This window comes from Bos indicus, chromosome 21, assembly GCF_029378745.1.
Source record: "Bos indicus isolate NIAB-ARS_2022 breed Sahiwal x Tharparkar chromosome 21, NIAB-ARS_B.indTharparkar_mat_pri_1.0, whole genome shotgun sequence".
NCBI classification, from domain to species: Eukaryota; Metazoa; Chordata; class Mammalia; order Artiodactyla; family Bovidae; genus Bos; species Bos indicus.
Genome location: NC_091780.1, coordinates 27,773,984 through 27,789,814, shown reverse-complemented (window position 1 = coordinate 27,789,814; position 15,831 = coordinate 27,773,984). Strand labels below are relative to the sequence as shown.

General features: G+C 40.9%; 1 protein-coding gene across 1 annotated transcript in view; it reads left to right on the top strand.

Annotated features, from left to right (window-relative positions):
* The window catches only part of TRPM1 (transient receptor potential cation channel subfamily M member 1), a 63,735-nt gene extending 48,121 nt beyond the window's left edge, over positions 1 to 15,614 (top strand). The window contains exons 23-26 of the mRNA XM_070775930.1: positions 1,466 to 1,610; positions 3,287 to 3,489; positions 4,450 to 4,582; positions 14,258 to 15,614. Of these exons, the coding sequence (XP_070632031.1) occupies positions 1,466 to 1,610; positions 3,287 to 3,489; positions 4,450 to 4,582; positions 14,258 to 15,515 (1,739 nt within the window). The 3' untranslated portion in view covers positions 15,516 to 15,614. The remainder of the gene's footprint in view (positions 1 to 1,465; positions 1,611 to 3,286; positions 3,490 to 4,449; positions 4,583 to 14,257) is intronic.
* Positions 15,615 to 15,831: the final 217 nt, after the last annotated feature.

The following is a 15,831-nucleotide window of genomic DNA, read 5'->3' as shown; positions in this document are numbered from 1 at the left end:
ATTTGGGTTGGCATACAGGGGATGTTTGATTGGTCAACCTATACGTTAAAATGATCATCTGTCAGTAGCCTCATGTCTTTTTCAAAGTCTTTTTAACTAGTGAGCTTTAGCTATTGCTTATGACATCATAAAATAAATATTCATGAAATATATATACATATATTTCCTAGAACTAATAATGTGCACAATTCTCCTAAGTAGATCACTGTTTCCAAGTGTAAATGTGTAATTCCCTTGAATACTTTGCATTTCTTGACAGCAAAACAATTCTTATATTACTCATCATTTGTTTGACATTTCTCTCAACTGTCTTATTTTCTTTTCTTCCTTCCTGTCAAAACTAAAAAAATAAAATGCTGCTATCCAATCACTCTATAGTCTACGCCATGGAAATTAATCGTAAGTTTACACATAATTGATGACTCTAGTCTATGGAATGTGTGTATTAATTAATCTCTTCCTCAGCTAATTACCCAGAGTTGTATGCTGGTTTCAAATACTTGTTTCCTGGTATCAGTGTTGTTTTTTTTTAAATAGGAAGTGAAAAATAAGTAGACTGTGAATTCATGGATATTACTTCATTGACTATTAGGATCATCCTATCTTTTTCTTCGGAGAAGGCAGTGGCACCCACTCCAGTACTCTTGCCTGGAAAATCCCATGGACAGAGGAGCCTGGAAGGCTGCAGTCCATGGAGTCGCAAAGAGTCGGACACGACTGAGCGATTTCACTTTCACTTTTCACTTTCATGCATTGGAGAAGGAAATGGCAACCCACTCCAGTGTTCTTGCCTGGAGAATCCCAGGGACGGGGAGCCTGATGGGCTGCCGTCTATGGGGTAGCACAGAGTCGGACACGACTGAAGTGACTTAGCAGCAGTAGCAGTATCTTTTTCTTCAGAAAATAAGTCCTATAGGATCAAAGTAGCATTTCAAATGAGCAGAGAGAAAAAAGATTCTTTTTCAAACAGAGCACAGAATAGTCAATTAATGAACTTGAGCCTAGAGAGGATACTTACCTCCTACCTCATAATAAAATCATTTTCAAAGTTCATGATCAAGAAGACAACATAAGTTAATATTACATAATTAGAAGACCCAATCACTTTCTAATGGTTAACAGTAAAAAAAAAACAAAACAAAACATAAAGACAGATGTGTCTGCTTAAAGATGAAGAACACATTTTTTCATTATACATTTTCACTGTAGATTGAAAAACATAATGCAGAAATGAGAAAATATTTATAAATATGACAGGTTAAGAATGACTCACTCTGAGTGCAGAAATGAGTTTCTTATCTCCTTTGTATGAGTTGATATCTTTCACATGGAAAATTACTGCTTAGGAAATCAGAAAAAAATAATCACAGTAAAAAAGAAATAGGTCCTTTAATAGCATAGGTCAGTTATTAATCTTTCCATTCTATGTGAAAATCAAGCACAAAAAGACAAACTCTCATTTCAGCTCCTTGTGGTGACAACCAGTACGATGAGGAAGGCAAGCGGCTCCCCCCTTGCATCCCGGGTGCCTGGCTCACGCCTGCCATCATGGCCTGCTACCTGCTGGTGGCCAACATCCTGCTTGTGAACCTGCTCATCGCCGTTTTCAAGTGCGTGTCACAGCTGATGACCATGTGCTTACTATTTACTACTTTACAGATTTTCAGTCTAATCTCAGAAACATCTGAGGCTGCCTGGCGTTTACATGGAATCCACTAGGGCTTTCAAATGCATACAAATTTTTTTTTTGCAGTCTTTTTTGTTCAACCACAATCAGACTTCATGCATTCCTAAATAAAGAGTTGACACCTAAATATATTTAAATTCAATCTTAGTTTGTATTTTAACACTTTGGCATGAATTTTAATCTAATGAAAGTATTTCCTCAGATGAAAGTCTCTTGAGATAGAAAGATTTATCAAGTTGAGTCTTGAATTCATGGTCAGAGGCACAAAAGCAAAGCTGATTTTATAGGCTGTGGCAATCATTGGATACTAACCTGAGCAAACTCCAGAAAATAGTGGAGGACAGGGAAACCTGGAGTGCTGCAGTCCATGGGGTCACAAAGAGTCAGACATGACTTAGCCAATGAACAACCATGACAATTATTGTACAATTTTTTTACATGAAATATTTTTCTTATCATTTACTGAATAGAAGATAAAGTGACCTAGGAAAGAAATGGCTTAAAATTCACAGTCCAGTTTCTTGTAAAACTTGCCCCTGTTGGCATGATGCATTAAGGATGTGACCATGTTTAATAAATGTTGAAAAAAACTATTTTAGCTTCTAAGATGAAAAATATGAGACAAAAATCCCTCACAGAAATAGAGACTCTCAGAGCTGACCAAGGCACTGGAGAGAACATGGTTACACTCCTGACTTGACAGATGAGAAAATGAAGGTTGACAGAGGTTAACTGGGTTTTCTAAGGACCCCGTGTAGACCACACACTTGATCAGGATTCCAACAATTCTAGGCTTACTGCCTTCTGCTGGAAGCTAAAAGAAGACAAAGATTGTACCAACCTAATATCCAAAATAATGCACCTTCAATCAAAATGTTCAATAATTAATGAACTCAGTTCCAAAAAACTGTAGTCAACTAGTTTTATGACTGAATTGAAAGTTTAAATACTTCAAAATGCTTAGTTGAATGGCTCATATCTTTAACTATATGAAATAAAATGTCCTGAGCAGTCAGTAGACTATGGTGTGGTTTTTCAACAGAGTAGGAGATAACAATCTCAATACCCTTCATTCTTAATTATTTATACAAGTAAAATGCCCTTCAATGTAGACAAGCCACACTGATAGATAAACCAAAAGGCAGGTCATCTAGAAGTCAGCCCTAATTCCTAGAATGGAACCAAAAGGCCATTTTATTGCATATTTTCAATTCAGTGTGAGTAACTCTAATTGTTCTGAGAAATCACAATCAAAAGTAATACAACTGCTTTACAACTTTGTGTTATTTTCCGCTAGACAGCAATGTGAATCAGCTACATGTATACATAACATTGTAAAGCAATTATACTCCAATTTTTAAAATTAAAATAATTATTCTAGTGCTAAAAAAAGTAATACAACTTTGCAAATAGGTTCCTCTGTACCATTTTTCTAGATTCTACATATATGCATAAATACACAGTATTTGTTTTTCTTCCTGACTTATTTTATTCTGTATGACACACTCTAGGTCCAATGTGATTATATTATATGACTTTTGTCACGATAAAATTCTTTTTTAAGTAATATAGCTAACTAAACCTGTATTCTTTTTAAAGCAATACCTTCTTTGAAGTGAAGTCAATATCTAACCAAGTGTGGAAATTCCAGCGTTATCAGCTAATTATGACATTTCATGACCGGCCTGTCCTGCCTCCACCAATGATCATTTTAAGCCACATCTATATTATCATCATGCGTCTCAGCCGTCGCTGCAGGAAGAAACGAGAAGGGGACCAAGACGAACAGGATCGTGGATTGAGTATGTGCAGCATTCTTCTGTTTCTATCCTGGGCGAGTTTCTAAAGAGAGTTACAGTTGGATACCTGTTAGTTTATTACTAATTAATATCACTGAAAGTCCACTCCTGAGGGGATGAAAAATTGAGAGAGTTCTTGAAAATAACTTTTCTCTATAAACCCATTGTTCCTTTCCAAATGTTTTACTGTGTTACACTTAAGGAGAATGGGAAAATATTCCTGCCACCTTGCCTCTATCCATAAAATATATGGAAAACATTTCTCAGAAAATCATGCTTGGTTTCACGTTCCAAATAGCAGCAATTTGAGTTGTGTTAAAAAGTGAGCTGTTTAGGTGTCATGCAACCCAGCAGACCCAGCCAGACACTCTGTGCTTGAAATTTGAACTTCCAGTGAAAGGAACCAGTTGGGAGCTTGGGATTAGCAGATGCAAACTGGTATATATAGGATAGAAAAAACAATAAGATCCTACTATAGAGCACAGGAAACTATATTTAATACCCTGTGATAAACCATAATAGAAAAGAATATGAAAAAAAATGTGTGTATAACTGAGTTACTCTGCTGTACAGCAGAAATTAACACAGTATTATAAATCAACTATACCTCAATACGCTGGAGGAGGGCATGGCAACCCACTCCAATATTCTTGCCGGGAGAATTCCCCGGACAGAGGAAGCTGGCAGGTTACAGTCCATAGGATCGCAAAGAGTCAGACACGACTAAAGTGACTTAGCATGCATACCTCAATAAAAATTTTTATTAAAAGTGAGCCGTTCATCTCCAATGGAAAGATGATCACTGATATTACAAAGAGTCTTTGTGTGATAACCAGTCCAGGAGGTAGGGTGCTGCCTGCAAGGGATAGGGAAATGAGCTTGATTAAAGGTGGCCTGTGAAATTCACAAGGACGCACCTACCTGGCTGATGTCTCACGTGGTAACCTCTTCTGCTTATGCTAGAGCTGTTTCTCAGCGACGAGGAGCTGAAGAGGCTGCACGAGTTTGAGGAGCAGTGCGTCCGGGAGCACTTCCAGGAGAAGGAGGACGAGCAGCAGTCTTCCAGCGAGGAACGCATCCGTGTAACCTGCGAGAGGTGCACCTGGGGTGTGGCCACCGGGGGAGAGGGGCATCAGGGCAGAGGGGGACATCAAGTTCAATTTAACATTCACTTGCAGTTCTCCTGTTGACCCAACTTTGGCTTTTGAATGCGTTTCCCTCCCTGAAATAGTGTGAATGTTTCAAATGATGCTTATACATTGTATAAGAAGTGAACGATGACATTTATCGCAAATATCCCAGGCCAAAACCAAACCAAAACAAACAAAACTGTGACAGTTCCCCAACCTCAAAGTGGGTGCCTTTACAATGCAATACATGGGGAGAACCATCAGCTGCAGTGCCGTGTAACTGCTGGGGACGTTTCTCCCCGCCCTTGACATATGTGCCAAGGGTGGTCTGTCCCCAGCTTGACCTCCTCATCCTGACTAGTGCCCTCCTTGCTCCTTCCCATCACCTTTCCACCCTCAGGGAACAGAGGTACAGGAAGGGCAAAGTCATCTGTCCTGGCTACCCATCGAGATCACCATCATTGCTTACAAGCTACATGAACTGATTGCCTGTGCTTGGGAGTCAGTCAATTAGCAGAGGAAGGCAGGTCTGGGAGGGACAGAGAGGGACTTGCTCCATGCTTTGTAGCATTGCGTTTCCTGCAGCTGCACACCACAGAGCAACTAGCAAAGGTGGACAAGAACAATCAACCCACACTACGGACTTTTTTTTTTTTTCGCATTTTATAGTCTTTGAGAACCTTGATCACTTCATAAAAGCAACTGAAGCTTGTTAAAGTGCATGAGAATTGATAAGACATTGTTCCAAAGACTTTAATGGACAATGTCCGTAGAAGGATGAGCATAGCGAGGGAGCCATGCCTAAGGGGATTCTGGAGCATCATTCTTTTTAAATTTTATTTATTTATTTTATTTTGGCTGTAACAGGTCTTAGTTGCAGCACTGGGGAGCTTCGATCTTCATTGCAGCATGCAGGATCTTTAGCTGCAGCACGAGAACTCTTAATCAAGGCACGTGGGATCTAGTTCCCTGACGAGGGATCAAACCTGGGCCCCTTTCATTGTGAGTGCAGAGTTTTAGCCACTGGACCACTGGGGAAGTCCCCTTCTACCCTGGAGTCTTGAGCATTTAAGTTTTCTGAAACCATGTATTTCATGTCTGATATACATGTGTATACCAAGAAACTTAAAAACATGGTACAATGTCAAAAGAATACGTCAGCACATAGTTCCCAATCAGGGGCCCTAGCAATTACAAGAGAATACATGATACACAATGAAGTCTTCCTGGTGTGTGTTTAGGCCACCGACTCTGCCCCAGGCCACAGGAGGGATGGTGCCCCAGGCAGCTGCAGGGCTCTGTCCCCTCCCGACTCATACACCTAGTCACCTTGTATTAATAATTCTACCAGCCAAACTCAAGGGTTATCTACACCAACTTTTGGCCTTAATACTTTTCAATAAAACTTTGAGACACTTCTTTGCTGTTTTACTGGTAATTACTAACCTTTCAAGATTATAAAAAATGGTTTCTGTATGAGAAGGATAAGGTGCCTCATCTTATAACCTAATTTCCACGTTTTAGTTATACGTTAACTTGACTGTAATCACAGGCAGTGATTTACCATGGAAACAGTGCTCTTTCACCCTGCCTGGCCCCCTCTCCCTTTCCCAGCATTGTTTGGATTTTTACCATTCTTGGTTCAAGGCTCCAGGAATGTGATTATCAGGTTGCTGCCAAATTGCGTTTTCCTCCTGGGGCTCCTCGCACACGTAAGAGGAATGAAAGTGTGCTGGGGCTGGTGGCAGGGGGTGGGGAGATAGTAAAAACACAATGCTTTCCATTTCCCTTGGCTGTGTTCTCAGGGTGACGGGAGCACATTCCTGCCCCTCCACTTCCCTTTGTTGACGCTTTCTTGGCTGAATCACAGGTAGACGCCAGAGACAGAAAGAGGAGGGGGTCCAGGAGAAAGTGGCTTTCCTTCACCCTTAACCGGACTGGGGAGCATTGGGTGGGGAGAGGATCTCTGTGAAGGTCTTGGGTTTCCTGTCGGCTTAACGGGAAATTAGCAATTGATCTTTTGGTATCCTCTTCCCAAGTACCAGGAAAAGAAGATGCTGGTAAGAAAGATGCTTCTAATAAAGACATAACAAAGAGAAACAAGACAGTAACTGCAAAAAGACCTGAAAGAATGATCAGTCTTAGAAAAGAGGTGGTGATTCCTCTGATGGAGAGTATGCTGTCCACATAGGAGTGGGGAAGGTGGGGGAAGAGCTTACCTGAAAGTCTTAATCTTATAAATTCATAAGAGTCAAGGATGCTTAGATGATAGAAGAGGGGTGGGATGAAGTGGTGGAGTTTCAGTGTGCCTGGTAAATGACAATCTCACTCCTTATGTGACTTTGAAAGCCAAATCAGAGGTCATTGTAGACATTGGACTGAGATTAAAAACATCAGCTTTATTAGTAATACATTTTGTGCTAGAGGATGTGGATCAGGTCTTGCCAAATACACACTCCTGTCCCCACCCAGGCACAGGCAGCTCCAGGAGCCCATAGCCCCCGCTGCCTTCTCCCCTGCTAAGCTTACTCCATGACTCTGACAAAATGAGAACCCACACTCCCGCAGGCAGCGGGCTCCCAAAGAGAGAGAGAGAGAAAGAAGCACACTCATGTCCTTGTCCCCACTCCAGAAAATCAGTTTTTGTCAAGAGTAAATGAAAGGCTAGAGAGAGGCCAAGAGTTTTATATGAATGGAAAATTCAGACATGTAAGAAAGCAGCAGTAGGAATGGGGAGAAAGAATGACCCAGCAACATTAAAGACTTGAAGCCAGAGGGAAGATCCGAGTTCATCTTGAGGGGAAATACGGTCGGAATGCCATATTCCTGCCAATAAAACCAAGAGATTTCCTGGTGGCAATAATGACAACCCAGTTGTGACTCTTTATTGTGTCAAGTCAGTGTGGCTCCATGCCTCTCAACCTGATGGCAAGGATGCAGAAAGTGAATGATGCTTGAGGTACAGCAAAAGGGAGGCCGATGGGGGCCTGGGCTGCTGAGAACCAGTCAGTGCGGGTACCATGGTGATGTCAGGGTTCACAAATGGCAGCAAAACATATTACATCACCTCCAGCCCTGTTTATCCCTGCCCAGCCCTGGAGTCCTGGTCATGATGGATGAAGGCTTAGGGACTGTCACTGCTATGTTGGAAGTAAGGGAGAGACAACCTAGGATATCAATAAGAGCTTCAATGAGGGCCTGACCAGAGTCTGGCCAGAGCAGAGAACAGAGTCAGGAAAGGTTAATGATTTAGATGACCTGAATTCTAGAATCCAAGGAGCTTTGAGGTCTGCCTGGCCAAGTTGCTGTGTATAAATGATGTGGCATGGAGGCAGAATCCCAGAGAACTTAATATTCTTCAGCAATTACTAAGTCTTTTGCTGACTGAAAAGAATGAATACAGAAGATTGAAGACTCAAGTATTGTTCTTTGTTTAGTCTTTCACATATAAAAACTCCATAAGTAAGCACAACCAGGTGCCACCCTGGGTGTTCTCCCTACAATTACTAAACTTAAAAGGCAGCCCCATACGAAGAAGCAGATGGGAATTAAAATAGCTGAATTTCGCCTGGATGAGACAACTCTATGATCTATAGACCTGGAATGAAATGACAGTGTAGGAATAGTCTTAGAACTCAACATAGATGACCATGCAATCTTGAAACATGGGTCTTGTCAAGTAGGAACCGGACCTGGTTGCTCCACTAACATTATATTTTTATGTTACCTTTTAACTCTATCATTAAGGAAACATACCCATATAATTTGTGAGATGCCTTGCAGGTAAAGGGTGATTGTTTCACATAAAAAAATGACTGTACAGAAAATGAGTTTTAATAACTGGCTTACTACAGAGCTCCCAATGTCTGTGTTCTGTCCTTTGCAAAGACACACAGGACTCTTACCATGAGAACATGAATTTGGACCTCATATTTTTTAATTTATTTTTATTTTTAATTGGAGGATAATTGCTTTACAATGTTGTGCTGGTTTCTGCTGTAGAGCAAAGTGAATCAGTTATAAGTAAACATATATCCCCTCCCTCTTGAGCCTCCCTCCCACCTCCCATCCCACCCCACTAGGCCATCACAGAGCACCAGGCTGAACTCCCTGTGCTATACAGCTGCTTCTCACTAGCCTGGACATTATATTTAATAGATAAGAGTCTATGAAAGTCAATAGTTATGCCCTACTTAGGTATATATTCTGTTGGTGCATGCTAAGTCGTTTCAGTCAAGTCTGACTCTTTTTGACCCCACGGACTGTAGCCCTCCAGGCTCCTCTGTCCATGGGATTCTCCAGGCATGAATACTGGAATGGGTTGCCGTTTCCTTCTCCAGGGGATCTTGACCCAGGGATTGAACCTGCATCTCTTATGTCTCTTGCATTGGCAGGTGGATTCTTTACCACTAGTGCCACCTGGGAAGCCCAAGTTACTGCAAAAGTTCCACTGATTTATAGATTGTTGTGCCTATTATGTGAATGGAATGGAAAACATTATTCACAGAACCTTAACAAAAATGCATTTTGGTTAAACTGCTTTCAGGTTTAGTGGTATAAGATTCAAATTTAAATCCTCTAGGTATTAGATATACTGAGATACGGACAAAAATATTTGAAGATCTGTAACCATTATGACCAACCTAGATAGCATATTTAAAAGCAGAGACATTACTTTGCCAACAAAGGTCCGTCTACTCAAGGCTATGGTTTTTCCAGTAGTCATGTATGGATGTGAGAGTTGGACGGTGAAGAAAGCTGAGCGCCGAAGAATTGATGCTTTTGAACTGTGGTGTTGGAGAAGACTCTTGAGAGTCCCTTGGACTGCAAGGAGATCCAATCAATCCATCCTAAAGGAGATCAGTCCTGGGTGTTCACTGGAAGGACTGATGTTGAAGCTGAAACTCCAATACTTTGGCCACCTGATGTGAAGAGCTGACTCACTGGAAAAGACCCTAATGCTGGGAAGGATTGGGGGCAGGAGGAGAAGGGGACAACAGAGGATGAGATGGCTGGATGGCATCACCGAATAGATGGATGTGAATTTGAGTGAACTCCGGGAGTTGGTGATGGATTGGGAGGCCTGGAGTGCTGCGATTCATGGGGTTGCAAAGAGTCGGACACGACTGAGCGACTGAACTGAACTGAACTGAACTGAACCACCTCTACCCATATGGTCATGTCATTCTATACCTGTTCAGCACCTAGAGTTCAGGGAATCCTTTCATTGAAAGTTTTTAAAACTAAACTGAAAGTACAACTCACAGAAAGCATCTATAAAAGAAAAGAAAAAGTGATAGACTGGATTTCATCAAAAGAAAAAACTTTTGCTCTACAAAGACACTGCTATGACAATGAAAAACGAGGCACAGACTGGGAGAAAACACATGCAAATCACATATCTGCTGTAGGGCTAGTGTACAGGATATCTAAAGAACTCTCAAAACTCAATAATAAGGGGGAAATGATCCAGTGAAAAATGGGTCAGCAACTTCCCTGGTAGTCCAGTGGTTAAGAAACCACAATTCTAATGCAGGGGGTGCAGGGATCTTGCATGCCACAAACAAGACCTGGTGCAGCCAAATAAATAAATAAACATTTAAAAAAAAAAAAAGAACTGTACACCAAAAGAAAAAGTAGTCAACTAACTGTATGATAGCTTTAAACAGAAAACATGACCTTAGAAATATGACATTATTGGAAATATGTCTTCGAGAGGAAATTGACTTTATTTCATGGGTAGGCCATGGACCTAGAACAGTTTTTTGTTCTGTGCTGAAAAGAAAACAATTAAGATGTCAAAAGTCAGGAAAGTCCGTATCTCACTGTGAGTTCTGTTATAAACGATGGATTTTTCTTATATGTTTTCCTGCCATTCAGTGTGTAGAGATGGGACCCTTTCCCAGTGATTTCCTCCATCCCTTCTCTTTCCCCTCCTGAAATGGAAACCCCTCCCTTGATTTCCATACATGGATGTCAAGATTTGTGAAACACACTTAAGTCATCATGTTACAAAAGTTACAAGTCAAGGCTGGAAGGGGAAATAGTTTTCCAAGTGTCCTTTCTGTTAAATCATCTCAGAGAGAAGTGAATGTCACCTGGTTCTTTCTTCCTTCTTTCACACATGCTCTAAAAACTCAATACAACTTCCCTTGATTTGGCATAAAATGTGCCATCTCCATACTGTAGCTATTTAAAAATGAGCTTGAAATAACATTCTATTTAGTTACTTTTTTATTGGAGTATAGTTGCTATACAACGTTGCATTAGTTTCTGCTGTACAGAAAAGTGCATCAGCTATATGTATACACATATCACCTCTTTTCTGGATTTCCTTCCCATTTAGGTCACTGCAGAGCCTGAGTAGAGTGCCCTGAGCTGTACAGTAGGTTCTTGACAGTTATCTATTTTGAAATAATATTCTTAACTTAAATCACATCTTGAAGCTTTGTTTCCTCCACAGCTTCAGTTAAGGGAGTGGCTACAGTAGGGATGGGGCATTTCTGAGACACCTAAAGAGGCGTCCTACACACAGCGGGGTTATCTATTCATCACAGGGGAGGAGGGATGGTTAGGGAGATGTCAGGTGACAGAATCAGATGAGTCTGAGGTCTCCTTTTTCTAAGTGGCTGATGATGCTGTCTTCTGGATTAGGTCACACAAGGGATAAGTCAGGCAGAGAATTAGAAAAGATTTGAGAAGATACTTATCTCTATTTTACCAGCTTATTTATTTTTAAAAGTTTGCACAGCTGCTTTATCTCAAAACTCTGTGTTTGTTCAAGGACCTCAAGTCTGTTCCAGAAGCAATATGGTTTCTAACACAAAAAGAATGAATCCTCGTGGCAATGGATTTGAAGGGCGTGAGAAGACATGACATTTAACAGAGACAATTAAGTTGGACTTGAAGTCATGGAAAATTAGGAGTGAAAAGTTCTTATTGGTCCCTGAAATGCAGGAGGAGAGAGAACCCTTAGAAACTGTAGTTGGGTTCCCTATGGTTGTTGTAGTTGTTTAGTCACTAAGTTGTGTCCAACTCTTTGCCACCTCATGGATTGTAGCCCACCAGGCTCCTCTGTCCATGGGATTTCCCAGGCAAGAATACTGAAGTGAGTAGCCATTTTCTTCTCTAGGGGATCTTTCTGACCCAGGGATGGAACCCACGTCTCCTGCTTGGCAGGTGGGTTCTTTACCACTGAGTCACCAGGGAGGCCCAATGGTAGGGAAGCTTGGTTGGTTTTTTTTTTAATATTTATTTGTTGATTTATTTATTTATTGAACCATAGTTGATTCACAATGTTGTGTTAGTTTCAAGTGTACAGCAAAAACGATTCAGCTATATATGTGTATATATATATATATATATATATATATATATATATATATATTCAGATTCTTTTCCTATAGAGATTATTACAAAGTATTGAGTAGAGTTCCTGGTGTTACACAGTAGGTCTATCTTGATCATCTATTTCATATACACTAGTGTGTGTATGTTAATCCCCGTAGGGAAGCTTCTAAAGGAGGAAGTCACATCTCCTCATACATGGTGAATTTGGTGAAATTGGTCCTCCTGGTGGCAAACTTCCAGGAAGCCAGATCCTTCCTGTTCAAACGATGTGGTTTCCTAAGGGGCATAAAAATAGTCCTCTCCCTATGAAAAGAATTAAGAATAGAATCCAAGGACCCTCCCACACATGAGAGCACAGCTGTTCAATGCAGCCAACAGAAGTAGAACCTTAGCAGGTTTTAGTTCAGGCAACATTATGAACTAAACACAGGCTATTGCCTGATCATCTAAGAATTAAAAGAAAATTCAAAAGCAGATATTTATAATCTGCCATGATCTTCCTTACAATCCCATAAGGGAATACCAATTATTAAATATAGTTAACAATTTAAGTTCATTGGTATTTCTCAGATAGCTAAATGACTACTTGTCCCTGAAGTAAAATATCTGATAATCTGAACTTAATTATTTTTGCATTAAAAAATTATTTCATTGAAGTATAACTGATTTATAATATTGTATTAATTTCTGCTTCAAAGTGATTTACTTATATACATATATATATTATTTCATATTCTTTTCCATTATGGCTTACCCAGGATATTGAATATAATTCTCCGTGCTATACAGTAGGACCTTAATTATACATTCTACATATACTAGTTTGCATCTGTTAATCAGAAACTCCCAAACCTTCCCTCCCACTCTCCTTCCCCCTTGGCATCCACGAGATCTGCTAAGTCTATGAGTCTGTTTCCATTTCATAGATAGGTTCATTTGTGTCATATTTTAGATGACACATATAAGTGATATCATTTGGTATTTGTCTTTCTCCATATGACTCAGTTCACTTAGTCTGATATTCTCTAAGTCCATCCACGTTGCTGCAAATGCCATTATTTCATTCTCTTTTATGGCTGAGTAATTCATCTTCTTTATCCATTCATCTGTTGATGGACACTTAGGTTGCTTTCATGTCCTAGCTATTTTAGTGCTGTTATAAACACAGGAGTTCCTGTATATTTTCGAATTATGGTTTTCTCTGGATATATGCCCAGGAGTGGGATTGCCGGGTTATATTGCAACTCTAGTTTTAGTTTCTTAAGGAACCTCCATACTCTTTTCCATAGTGGCTGCACCAACTTACATTCCCATTGACAGTGTAGGAAGTTTCCTTTTCTCCACACCCCTCTACAGCATTTGTTATTTGTATACTTTTTGATGAGGGATATTCTGTCTGGTGTAAGGTGATAGATAGCTCATTGTAGTTTTGATTTGCATTCCTCTAATAATTTGTGATGAACCTAAACTTAACTATTAACAATGTATTTTCTGAATCCCCTGAATTTCAAATAAGGATTTGAATGTATTTATTTTGTCATTGTAACCATTCCTTGCTGACAGCTATACTCAAATCTCACAAACCTAAGTGCTAGTGTCTTCCTTTATCATCAGAGGCAGTGTGATGTGCCAGCTTAGACAGCAGAGCTGGAGCTCATGCTGGAGCCCCAGTGTTTGCCCGCTGTGCATCCTTAGGCAGATTACTTACCCTCTCCTTGACTCTATTTCCTCATGGGTAAAATGTTGTTCTTCAGTCACTAACACTTCAGTGACCCAATGGACTGCAGCTGCTAGACTCCTCTGTCCATGGGATTTCCCAGATAAGAATACTAGTGTGGGTTGCCATTTCCTTCTCCATGGAATCTTCCCAACCCAAAGATCCAATCTGTGTCTTTCTACACTGTCAGGCAGGTTCTTTACCACTGAGCCACCTGGGAAGCCCCATCAATAAAATGGGGGTGTTGAAAAGACTGCCTGCCTCATAGGGCTGCTGTGAGATTAAACAAGCCTAGAGTAGGACCTTGGTGAGTATGTATTAATACATATATAAGGTACTTGGTGTGATGAATGGTAAAGAGCACCGTATGTGTTAACTGTACTTCTGTTGTTTCCTGATGTTCCTCAGGGTAATTTTAGGTGGTTATATTAGGAGTGTGTGACGTTTAAAAATATGCCTGAGTCCCATGATTCCCCAAAGCCTGAAAAAATCATACAACAACAATAACGTTAATTTTTGGTTTTAATCTTTAGTTCATCTCGGTGTAATACACCTTTCCCTTTGTATTCACTAGAGTTGAAAACATGTCAATGAGGTTGGAGGAAATCAACGAAAGAGAAAACTTTATGAAAACTTCCCTACAGACTGTGGACCTTCGCCTCTCCCAACTGGAAGAACTATCTAACAGAATGGTGAATGCGCTGGAAAACCTGGCGGGAATCGACAAGTCTGACCTGATACATACGCGGTCCCGGGCCTCCTCGGAGTGTGATGCCACGTTCCTTCTCAGGCGGAGCAGCATCAGCAGCGCCGATGGCTACAGCCTGTATAGGTACCATTTTAACGGGGACGAGCTGTTGTATGAGGATACTTCCTTCTGCATGCCGCCAGGGGCAGCGTCCAGGAAAAAAGCCGGTTCCTTCCGTGGGAAGGAAGAGAAGGACCAAAGGACGTACCTGGCCCCAGAGCGCCAGGGCAGCCTTCGCTTGCCACCCAGTACTGGCGCGCCAGCATCCCCAGACCGAGGTCAGCTTGCCTCCGACAACTGCAAGAGCAGCTCGGAACCGAAGTCAGGTCCAGATACTGGGATTTCAGCTGAAAATGATGAAAGGCAGGTAGACACTAAAAAAGAAGAAATGACTTCCCCAAATTTAAGTCAAACAGATGCTATACATGGAGAAGACAAGTCGGATTTTCAAAAAAGCACTCAGCTGACAGTGGAAACCACAAAGGTAGAAAGCACCATTTCTTATCCCTTGGAAGAAACAAAGACAAGCCACTATTACCCTGATGAGACGTTCAGCGCTTGTGAAACTCTAAAGTCCAGAAGCTTTGTGTATTCCCGGGGAAGAAAGGTGGTTGGTGGGGCTAACAACTGGGGTACAGCCGGGGACCCAACATGCCCCTCAACTGTTCAGCAGTGGACCACGGAATGGAAGTATGAAGTTCAAAAGATTATGCGATCTCGGAGCACGGAAATACCTTCCTTTGCATCCGAAGCTGCACTGCAGGCTGAGCATTGTGGACATTTCACAGACAAGGAAGATGAAAACTGTGTTTTTAAAACAGCCCCTCAAATCTCTCGCTTGTCTGTTACTGACAGAACTGACAAGGAAAACTTACTGTCTGTGAAAACACACCAAACTTTGGGATTCCCATCTTCAAGGTCAAAAAGTTTACATGGCCGTCCTAGGAGTGTGAAAGCCCTCCAGGGCAACTTACACAGACCTGGACATGCCAGCAGTGTAAGTAACTTAGTAGTTGTGTCCGGAATTACAATGGAAGACCCCAAGGTTCAGCAAGAGAAGACTTCCTCAGAAACAGAGTGCTAATGTGTTTTGTTTCTTTGGTTTTTACATCAGAACCACAGATGAGTTCCATCTTGGTCATCTAAACATCATCAGTTTCTGAAAACATTTTCATTAGAGATCTTTGACCATTAATTTAATTTACATTTTGATTAATTTAAAATGTAAAGGCACTAAACTTTAAGTAATAGTTTGGTAGCATATGTTAGTAAACTTAGTTCTTTTTTAAGTTGGAGTAGGGTCAAGAAAAGTGAAGACTCCAATTGCTTAATCAATAGGCAAGAGCCTATGATCTCTTTGGGGCTTCCCAGGTGGCTCAGAGGTAAAGAATCCACCTGCC